Here is an 11,405-nt window from a genome sequence, read left to right on the forward strand (position 1 = left end):
CTCCGAAGAAACCCAGAGCCATAAAACCCGGAGCTGAAGAAGGATTTAAAGAAATTAACAGGACTACAAACTAGGAAAGACAGAACGTACACCACCAACCAATCAAACAACAGAGAAGTCGACCACGATGCAACGCATATCACAAACGGACCAATTGGAAGGGACAACAGTGGGCGGCAATTTCCACGGTAGCGTGGTCGTAGTCAGCAAGAAACGAAAACCACAACGCAACACAGATTATGATCGGCTCAACCAGAATCCAGGTACGACGATTATAAATGGCCATCCAGGTTACAGCACAAAAGCTGCTCTATGTAAACCATATAAACGCAAGCACGAATAGAGGGGCTACCGACCCAAAAGCGCACTGAAGATGTCGCCCTGAACGGCTACGAAACTTTTGAAAATTAATTGCCTGGCTCGGCGAACAGAGTAACAGACACTAACATGTTGGTAGGACTGGCTATCTTCCAAAGGGTCAAACCGTCATTGTAGAATACTATTTTAAATTGTCTGTTAAAATGAGCAGTGAAAAAAGATGGAAAGGAAAGTAGCAGAAGTGGATTTTCCTTCTACTTCTTTCAAAATGCCCATAAAACCACGGGTGATTGGGTGAATCTGGCATTTAGTTACGTTGACAGTTCATCCTATCCACCTGACCGTTTCACGTTCCTGAATTGTAAAAAGAGCTTGAAAGGTACAGTTGTTAGATCGATCTAGAGGTGAGTTAAGCAGCAAAAATTGGTTTAATGGCTACACGTAAAAGGTTTTTTGAAGGCTTACAGAAACTACGGACAAGATGTAACGAATACGTTAAACCTCAATTTGCCTGTGGTGTCAAATGGTTAGAAAATCAGACTAAACGGACGTGTAAGTGGCATAATTACTTCGATACATCCACTAATCTTCGATAGCTACTCTTGTTTAAAATCCCCTGTGATCTTGACAAGAGAACCAACTGAATCCCAGCTGAAACTCTCGTTTGTAGTATTTTCCAACCGAATGTGCTTCCTTTTGTTTCAGTTGGTATAAAACGAGACATCGCAGTATATTTTAGTGGAGACTAATCACAATGTTACTCTAAACCTGCACATTTGATTCTCAGCCTGGCTGAAGAGTGTAGGCCATCGAAGGGTTTTCAGCAGCCTTGAAGTGTTTCCTTTCAAGATGAGACTTTTACACTTTACCTTGTAATCGGTAGGAAGAGAAAACCAAGCTTTAGAGACTTTTACGTCCAATGGGCCTGCCAAGTTTATAAGGCTTTCTTAACACCAAGAGAGGTAGCGTTTTTTCAAACCTCTCTTACCGTTAGCGACTCGTTTAATTTGTTGATTTTGGAACAAATATTGTCCCGGGAAAAAGATCCACGCGAGAGGAAGCCATGAGTATGAAGGTGTAAACATTTCACATCCACACTCTCCCTGATTTTGAAAATAGCTGCTTAACTTCAGGGCCACTTTACTGTCACATTTCTTTGCTTACGTCGAATAGGGAATTTGTTCAACTATAGACCATTGTGCAAAGTAATGCATGCAACGTCGTCGAAACGAGATGCGTCCATATATTCACGCAGAAAGCCGAACACCATAAAAGCATGTAATATCCTCGGTTTCCAACCTAAGCTATCAGAACAGACAACAACAGTCCTCAGAAGAAGCCGACTAGACTGATCGAGAAGCGTAGCTCACTTTATTTTGTAATTCACTACTCATAGGGTTGCTGAAAACCCTTCGACAGCCCACGACCGGTCTCGCTCCTGTTGGGGCTCATCAGGTAAGTACAGTCCCTGAGTTTCCATCATCCATATGTTCTACTTGAAACCAAGTTACAGGAGAGCTGGGTTCCAGGTGAGTCTCTCGAAGAACCAACTTAGTTTGCAAATGAGTGTATATTCGGAGCTAACTTTATTCAGAAAGCATTGCGGTTGGGTAGCGTCTGTTATGACTTTATGAGAAGATGGATCTCATTGTACCACACTTGTAAACAAAAATTGGGAATCATTAGTATGTTCAAATGAAAGATGAATACTCACCGCTTACTAAGGGTGACCCGCTGACCTGTGATTGGATACCTGAGTAAATGAATCAAGTGAGACCAATGAAAATTTGGAACCTAGCTACTGCAACCTTGAAATCCAGCTCAAATTTCATACGGCAGACATCCCTGCGTTCAAATTATGCCCTTAAAGAAACCGTAGTTGACGCCACAGTGTTGAGAGCGTTCAACACGCTGATTGCGAATTTTCATGGGGGAGCGGAAAATGCCCTCCGTTTCTCTCTTGCACTGGACTGTGGACAGGCTTCTCAGCGTTTCCATTCCATGAATTCAGACAACTAACATGTGAGCCTGACTTGGTTCATGACCATCATGATTGATCGGATGTCTTATGAGCAGCAGGGTTTGTCTTTTCAGTTAATCGGTGTTTCGGTATCACACTTAACTGCATTTGCACACACGGTGCGCAACAGTGAAGCCATACGACCAATACGGTGCATCGTATCGAATAAGAAACAACGGTAGTGGACCGCCGCGTACGGGGGGTCACTTAGGCGTGTCCACTCTATGCATTGTGGTCAAGATACTGAAACGTGTTTAACTGAAGTAAATACGACTGTATCTGGTTTGTTCAGCTTGATGTAACCGTACCAATAATATATAAGCAGAGCGCAGCTTTGTGATCAGTTTGTGATCAGTCGACGGTGCACACAAAATCCTCAGCTTTCACTCAAGCAGCTATCATGTCTCACGTGACTCGTGTGCTGTTTTTTACCTTGTATTTGGGACTCTTGGATGGGGCGAGCATCAAATCCATACAATATCAGCAAGAAGGTCCTTCGGTCAGAATCACACAAAAGTCCATACTACCGGGAACAGTGATTTTGCCGTTGCCGAAATCAACCGGGTGTGTAGAAACCAGGGTAGTGATAGTCTCAGGACAAACTCAGCAACAAGGAAATCCACCTACCTCTCAAGGTGACGACTTTCGAGCAGCTGCACGGGGTGCTGCGGATCAACCTGTTGCTGATGCGGTTCCCGTGGATCAAGTGAATATCATGTCTCCAGTGGGTCAACAGGGACAACAGCCTGGTGTAGAAGGCAATGCGGCCCTGGATCAATCTCAGTCACAAGCAAGACCACTTGAACCTACGGCTGGAAACGCACAGGTAGCAGCCCCGGGATTGGTAGATCAGCCTGTTGGTCAACCGAATCCCATGGATCAAACGAATATTGCGGCCCCAGTAGACCAACAAGCACAAATGGCTCTGGAGGCTCCTGCAGCTCTGGACCAAGCTCAAACACAAGCCGGACCATTGGCAGTCCCAGGGGACGGCGCACAGCCTGCGATTCAACCAGTGCCTGCAAATCAACCAGTCAACCAACCGGATCAGGGGAACATCGCGCCAACATTCAATTAGGTGAAGAACACCAAATGATGTGAACAGTTATGTGAACGTGTTATCAGTTTTATGATTTTTGTTACGAACTTGCTTGAACTTATGTTGCGCATCTCCGAGAACTGATTTCAGTGATGGTCGTGTTGTTTGAACGCAAACTAATAAAATGAGCTCTAAAGTGGTCGAATTGCACCTTGTGATTTCAGTGGGTTCAGTAGTGTCATTTCAGTAGTCTGTACACGACAGTGGTATTGGTACTGTTACCACAGCCTATTTGAGAAGCAAAAGGATGGAGAATACCGGAACGGCAACTTCCGTGAGTAGATAAGGTGTGGTAGGGGCACACTAAACGACCAGCGAGTACTGNTATATATATATATATATACGTGCCATTTATAAAATCTTATATATGTAGTAAGCATCTAGTAACTCCTTGGAGCTTAACATAAATTTGTATTGTATCTAAATATCTATTGAATACCTCTTGCTTAGGCTAGCAACAGACCGGGTCAACAATATGCTTTGATCGATCGTTTCGACTGGAGTTGCTAGGGTTAGCCTAACGAGACTTCCCAAACTGAGATCAAATAATTGCAAGGCGGTGAACTACGAAGGGCAAATGCAGTCAACAATACTGTTGACTGTGATATATGCATCCCCTAAACTAACGAAAAACTGTTTAGGTGAGCTTAGGTTACCACTTTGCTCCATGGCTGAACTGTGCCTCTCGGTAAGGAGCAATCGCCTACAGGTGAAGATAAGAGCTGAGTTTGGAGATGAATTCTTAGATAGGGCAAAGTTAGATATGGCAAATCTTTAGTTTGGGCAACATAAGGCCAATTTCGTTGAGATCGTGTGTCGAATGAAAGGATCCTCTGTTACATCGTTGGATCTGAGCAGGTGATCCTGATCCAGGTAACATTGACTCCTGGTAAGTTCTTCGCCTCTCACCAACAGAGCGTCACAGCTGTTCTTCTCCTTATAAAGTGCCACGATTAGCAACGAGGTGGTCGGCTGACTACCTGGACTGATGGTGAGTAACTTGGCCTACCGGAACCAGCAATGGGTCGCCATCTGCGAGAGCCTTACCACCGACTACTGTGCGTGTGTGGGCTCAAAATCGAGCAATGGGGAGCCAAAGTAAAGTAAAGGTAAATTAGGCTCAGAGGCTCAGCAGTAAATCTGGGTGAGGATCAACGAACATTGTCTTCACACTAGATGACCCCATAGCTTGTTTTATAACATGCAAATTTAACATCATGTTCTTATATCACTCTAATTGGAAAGGCTTTTGATAGTGCACACCTGAAAGATCGACCGAAGCGCCTGTCATCTCGTCCATTACTCCTCTGGGACTGGCATTTGAAACTAAATGTCTGACGTGACAAATTTACACCATTAATTCAATGATTCTTAGTCGGACTCATGGCAAGTGTCGACTGAGAACTCCGTCAGGATGCGCAAACCATCCCTGTGCACAAATGAGTGGCTGACGGAATATGTACATTTTTTGTGACCATTATACTCTGTACCATTGTTGGGGAGAAAACGGTGTGGAGTTGTAGGTTGTTATCAACCACAATTCACTTGGATTAGAAGCAGACGTTCCCTCAGAGGTTTGAAATATCATCTGACTGTGTAGTCAGTATGGTCACTTCACTGGTGGTCTGTTGCTATCTTATCCAAACAGCTGTAGTTCATATGTGTATTAGGGTGTTGGCCCGACATACGCTATTCACTACTTACCTAGGAGTTCAACCAGGTTTGTACGGAAATTTGAAAACGGAACCCGTCAAACAGTTTAATAAATGTGTTGCCTGAAGAGGCGTCACAATCTGTGACAAAATCAGAAGTGGTTGCTCGAGAAGCCAGTCGACACGTGTGACCACGTGATGTGGATCCCGTGAAAACAAGATGAGCGGCACTATATCCTGTCNCGAGTTAATCACACTGCTGATCAGCCGCCCGTGGCCGAATGGTTAAGTGTTCAAACTACTAGCCAGAAGGTCTCCGGAGTCTCGCACTGCCGATGATTCCCAATAAGGATGAAACAGCTGTACAGTGAGTGCTTCTCGGCTTTCCAGCATAGATTGGCTTTACTTACAGGACGAAATCTCTACAAAAAGGCTATATATGTACTTCTAATTCTATGTTAGAAAAGTAAATCTTCCAAATGTTTTGGTGGATTGTTTCGATCCAGACACTCGCATCAGGCGGCCTAATTGAACTTTCCAACAGGTTCACAGCGTAGTTGACCGCGACGTGCCAGCGCATGAGATGACCGGATTTAGCAGACACATGTGACGTACGTGATGACATCTTACTGTGTCACTTGGTCAGTGTATTGAGCATTTCGCGTTGTATTGTACTGACCTTTATTGGTGGGTGATCTTGACGTGCAACTTTCCATTCGTGAATACGACAACACCGAACCATTGAATTGTGTGTCAGTCTTTTTTTTAATCTGTTTACGGCAGCATGACATTCGAGTACCATAAGAACCTTCTCAACTATGTCTCCAGTACCGTGATTCACAAGTACACGTTGACGCCACAGGGTTGAAGTTGGCTTTCTTCAAGGTGGTCAAACAGAGTAGTACTGAAAGTGTTATCCACTGAAATGTGCACACAAGTTGATTCGGTGGGCAGCATACACACTACTCCACAACTGAATGTGTTGCACACAGGCTGCCTCATGTCTCAGTTGGCACGATAAACGAGAGATTCAGTTCAGTCTCTCATGAAAACCAAATTGATTTGCAAATGAGTGTAGTTCTTTAAAAACAGTCCAATTTGGGTTCAAGTTGAACATAAGGTTGACGGAAACTCGGGGACTGAACCTACCTGATAAGCCTCAAGAAGAGTGAAACCGGTCGTGGACTGTCGATAAGGTTTTCAGAAACCTTGTGAGTAGTTTCCTTTATGAAATTATACTGCGATATCTCGAATATCGTGCCAACTGAAACATGAGGCGGCCTATGTGCAGCACATTCAGTTGTAGAATATCATAAACGAGTGATTCAGTTGTGTCTCTCGTGAAAACCAAATTGATTTGCAAATGAGTGTACTTCTCGAATACTTTGGGTTTGTTTTTGGGACAAAATAAATCGTTCAGCTGTAACACCTTTCGGTGCCACGCCACCGGAAGGAAGCTCGAGGGGTTGGATACTGCCAAGTTTCCCAAGTCTTGACAGGGAAAGTCGAAATGCACAGGTCGGGGTCGAACCACGGACCTTCCGTTCAGTGAATTAGCGCTTTAACCACTGAGCCATCTCGCCCACATCAGCTGAACAGTACCTTGACGTATTCGGTACAGACAAAACAGAAAGTCTCCGAGAGAAAACCTGATCAAGGTTAGTAAACAGTTAAGATCAGGTGTCTTAAGTGCCCACTGGTTTGCGAAAAGACGGGAAGCTGTCATTCGGTTTTTTCACATACTGCATAACTGCGGATTGGGACAACGAGACGTTATGCCTCCAATCACAACACACGAAAATCCATGCTGACTGGGAGTTGCCGTTAGATCATGCACTACTCAGTCTTTGCAAAAGAAGCTTCTGATCTGATATGGAAATGACAGGTACGGTTTGGTCGCAATCCATAACTGCTAATCTCGAATAGCAGCAGACTCAAAGCTGTATGGGTTGTGAACATGAGAACAGAGACTAGGCGGCTGAGGACTGCAATTAGCGGAGCAAATCAGTCCTTTCTACAACAAATCCATTTGATCTACGAACTTCACTTCACCTAGGTAGTCTATTTTGAGAATATGACAAAGATCCACTTAAGGTTGAGGGGCTGAAATGTCTCAAAGCGTTGCTTCAATGGTTATGTTGCATCTGAAAGGCTTAAATGATATTTTTGGAACAGATTTCAACTGAAAAAAGAGTGGTCGGTTAGTTTCTGGTTAGTTTCTAACAGATGAAAAGCTTCATATAAACTGACAGTGAAAAGTAGCGAAATACAACCATTTGCACACCGGTTCGGTTTTGCGGGAGACTCACATGGAACTCAGCCAACTATCTCGTTTATGATGTTTTAAGCAACTGAATGTGTTGCACCAGGCCGCCTCTTGTTTCAGTTGGTACTGGAAGCGGGAATTTAGGTTAACCAAAAACAAAACGCTTGCGTGTCTCTTCAAATCATTTGCTCAAAATCACCGAAAATCTCCTGTTTGGATGCTGTTGAGTGAAACACGAAAATTTGACACCTTATTAAACATGTGCAAAAGATCTGGAAGATTCCTGAACACTTTTTTGCCACTTTCTTGCCTTAGACATAAGCCTGATGGCCCGAAAGTTCAAAGGGAATGCATCATTTTACAGTAGTTCATCTTTTAATACCTTGCTTGAATTGGATAGCGATAAGAAATTTTGGAGTCTTTTGCGGTTCGGTCTTCGGTTTGACAGTGTTCTAGGAGTCAGTCTAATGGAGAACAAGATACCCAAATTTTACTCTCGGTTAGAGCATGACCTCATTCTTTCTGAGGTTTTAGAAAAACAGCTGGAATCCCTGATTTTTCGCAAGATACTCCCGCGATACATATGAATTTGCAGCCATGATGTGTCTAGTGCTCCATATGATCAATGCCAATAAATGGCGCGCTTACCGTCTGGATTTAAACCACATCGAAGCCGCGTGGAGGAAAAGGTCTACGCGGATGGTGACGCCTTTCATGCACCGCAAAACCTGTGGTCCACCAGAAGTGGGCGAACCCACTCAAACTTTGCTTTCTAGCTATAGCTAATGATGTCGTTACTCATGCGTGCTCCAGTACTCAGCATCTCACTTGAAAAACAAGTTCTTCGGCACTGTGTCTTCTAGTGGGTGCAGAGGGAACGTGCGTGCTCTGCTGCTTGGTTTTTGAACACCTGTGGCCAAAATCATGACGATTTCAGCGTTGCTCAATTTGCATCTACTTTCAAACCAAAAGTAATGTGTTTATATTCGTTCGCCTGTTGATGTCATGCTACGATCAGGGGTTAGAAACTTCACCAGCCAATGCTCACCTGCTTGATTTCAAACAACCCGAAAATAATCAGAAGGACTGTGGAAGTTCCGCCTGATGTTGTTCTGACAGTGGCAAGACAAAGGCTTGCGCTGCTTGGATTCACAACCTCACTGTATCATTCTATTTTGAACCAAACACCACAACGTCAACATTTTCATGAGATATATCTAGCTGGTAAGGTTTTGTAGGCATCGATTTTTCAGTCGGTCGATACGTTCAAATCGGATTGATCGTCAAACTCCAAGTAAAATGCAAATGGGTCCAAGCAGTTTGACCTATTTGGACAGAGTGAATTTTTCCAAAGAATTCTTTCGCCGCGTTCCGATACGGTTTATGAACCTCAGCCGAGGCTCCCCCAAGTCACCTAACAGACTTAGTGAAATAAGTAACAAGCAGAAAAATCACCTTTCCTTTCTCCTCCAATGTTGTAACTAACATCAAACAATTTCCCGCATAACCTTTAACCGAATGCCAAACAACCGCCAAACTTCATTACCACACTGCTGGTAATGATGTCCATCAAGTGGGGTTTAGTTGGGACGGAAAACGAATTCCGGGACAAAGTTAGCCAGTGCAAACCACGTTTCTGCTGGTGCTAGTATCGTAGTGCAGTGTGCTTCAAGTGTGCATTGCCTACCCATATATTACGTCCATCAACTGATCAACATTTACAACAGGACAGATCGATACGACCAATAAATATTTGGCACTCTCACTCTAATCGACCCAATCACATCACAGAGAAGTTCTGCTGACTACTGTTTATCGGACAAGCGTGGAAGACTCAGCCAAGCCAACTTATTCTATGGAGACGTGGGACAGATGGGCAAAGTTGATACTCTGGCAGTTTGGAATCACTTGGTGGTAAGCAGAAGATAAAGCGGTACCTTTCATCTGCATGTTTCCGACAGGAGTCTGAATTTGAAGGTTTCTGTGAGGTTGGGAGTAGGCAATTGGCTCAGATGAAGGATAGAATTCATCCGATAAGTGAAACTTCCGTCTAAGGAGCCAATGACTGCGCAGCCAGCTGGTATATCTGGCCACGTAGTGTGGATCCCGTGAGTGCGAGTTGATCACACTGCCAATTAGCTGCTTGAACCCAAACGGCTTTAAACCACTCACGGGGATTTCGCGGATACAAGACTCTTCAGAGTTTCGTCAGGGGCGCACTGCTTATCGCAATGAGAATGGAATATTCGAACAGCGCTTGTCGCCTTGTTGGCACAGATTGGCTTCACTTACACGATGAAATCTTTAATAAAAATGGCCTAGATTCCTCCAGTTCTCTCGGTGGTGTTCGCAACGCAAAAAAAACCACCATAATTTATTCCTGGCGTGCTGCTGAAATTTGTTGGCTTGGCAGCACAAACGTTTGATGGTTATTAGGTTACTCAAGTCTTTACTTTGTGATCGGGTAGCTGAACCAAGCTCGGTTGAAAAGTGTGGAACTCATCAAGAGCGGTAGCGGGTCGTACATCATGAGCCCTGATTAGGGCTTCAAACTGCTCACTGAGTTGTGGAATTTGGACACAAGATATTGAGATATAGGTAACAATTTAACGTACGTTTGACGTGGAAATTAAGAGGAAACAGCTTCAGTAACTGAGTGATTACTTGGTGAGCCTCAGCCACAGTGTTCTGGAGCGATTTGCCCAAAACGTTTTTCCTGCTTACGAACATGGCTGTCCGTCGGGTTGTACAGAAAATCGGAGTGCTAAGGCAAACGAAGACACATATCGGTGGACTTTACCATGTCTTTCAATCCTGTCAGATGCAAGATGTAAAACCCACGTTATATGCAAAACAGCTTAAGCAAGAAGGTGGAACGAACAGACAGCCGACATTTAAATGAATCTACGCGAAAAAAACCCATGAAAACCAGATGTTTTTACCTCAAAACCTTCTGCACACACAGTGTGATATGTAAATCCTCACAGACTGACGGTGGGTTTCAAACAGACGAAACGAGTTCTTCTGTTTGTTGGACTGTTTGAAGGAAGTACGTGCTGAACGAAGATCCTGCGATTTCAGTTTGGCCTCCAATCATTTTTTGTCCGTCGTGTTGTTTCCTAAGGGTGTAATGAGGTGTAAGTTCACCTGTGTGCTTTCATAGAGTTTATTCTGTTTTTCGGATGCATAATAATAATAATTGTTCAGCTGTAGCACCCTTTCAGTGCCTAGCTGTCATGCCACCCGGAGGAAGCATGAGGGCTGAGATACTGCCAGGTTGCCCAAGCCTAGACAGGGGAAGTCGAGAGGCAAAGGCTGGGTTCGAACCACAGAACTTCCGGTCAGTAAATTCGCACTCTAACCACTTGACCCATCTCGCCCGATGTAGATCTTTTCGCAAATGATAGGGAACTGGTGGACTGCATAGGGGACAGACACATCGTGTGGACTTACGGTGGTAACAGAAAACGTCAGCATCTATGTTGATGAAAAAGAGAAAAAAACCCATGCTTGAAGAAATGGTGCAGTCATCTGCATCAAGCATGCCAGCCATAGTTTCTCAGCCGCATTTGCCCTCTGAGTACTTGAGAATATGAGACTAGGCTGGAGGATTTTCAAGACATTCAAACGGTGCCAGCATATGCCTCCGTGTCTCCACTAGACAGGAAGATCCTCACAATCAGGCATCCTTTGAAGAATGCAAAAAGAGAACAATCCACTGAACAAGACCGAGAGTCTGTATTATCCCATTCTTTTGCTTTTCATTTCGTTCCATTTACATTTCAGATAGACAGACTTCTAGCGTAGTTTCGCCCAAACAGTTCCCGCTGGATGTTTAACTGGCGGCATCACCGAAGGGGATGTCTCATATTCCCTGTCAATCTTTCCTTTTCGTTTCATGATAAAGCTTTTCTCCAGACAGCTTAAAAAGTTGTGCGGCAACTGTTAGCCATTGTTAATCGATTTAACAGATAATTTCACTGCGTTAAAGTTACACCATTTAAGTTTACTTTTAGTACTTGCGCCCGGTTATTTATCTCTGCGACGGCA

General features: G+C 44.1%; 1 protein-coding gene across 1 annotated transcript; it reads left to right on the forward strand.

Moving 5' to 3' along the window:
- Positions 1-2,738: 2,738 nt before the first annotated feature.
- On the forward strand, positions 2,739-3,416 carry T265_00932 (hypothetical protein; the record flags this gene model as incomplete). Its single annotated transcript, XM_009164827.1, has 1 exon — positions 2,739-3,416. One exon carries the CDS (start codon positions 2,739-2,741, stop codon positions 3,414-3,416), a length of 678 nt encoding a protein of 225 aa, XP_009163091.1.
- Positions 3,417-11,405: the final 7,989 nt, after the last annotated feature.

The sequence above is a fragment of the Opisthorchis viverrini genome, assembly GCF_000715545.1.
Source record: "Opisthorchis viverrini unplaced genomic scaffold opera_v5_9, whole genome shotgun sequence".
In the NCBI taxonomy this organism is placed as follows: Eukaryota; Metazoa; Platyhelminthes; class Trematoda; order Opisthorchiida; family Opisthorchiidae; genus Opisthorchis; species Opisthorchis viverrini.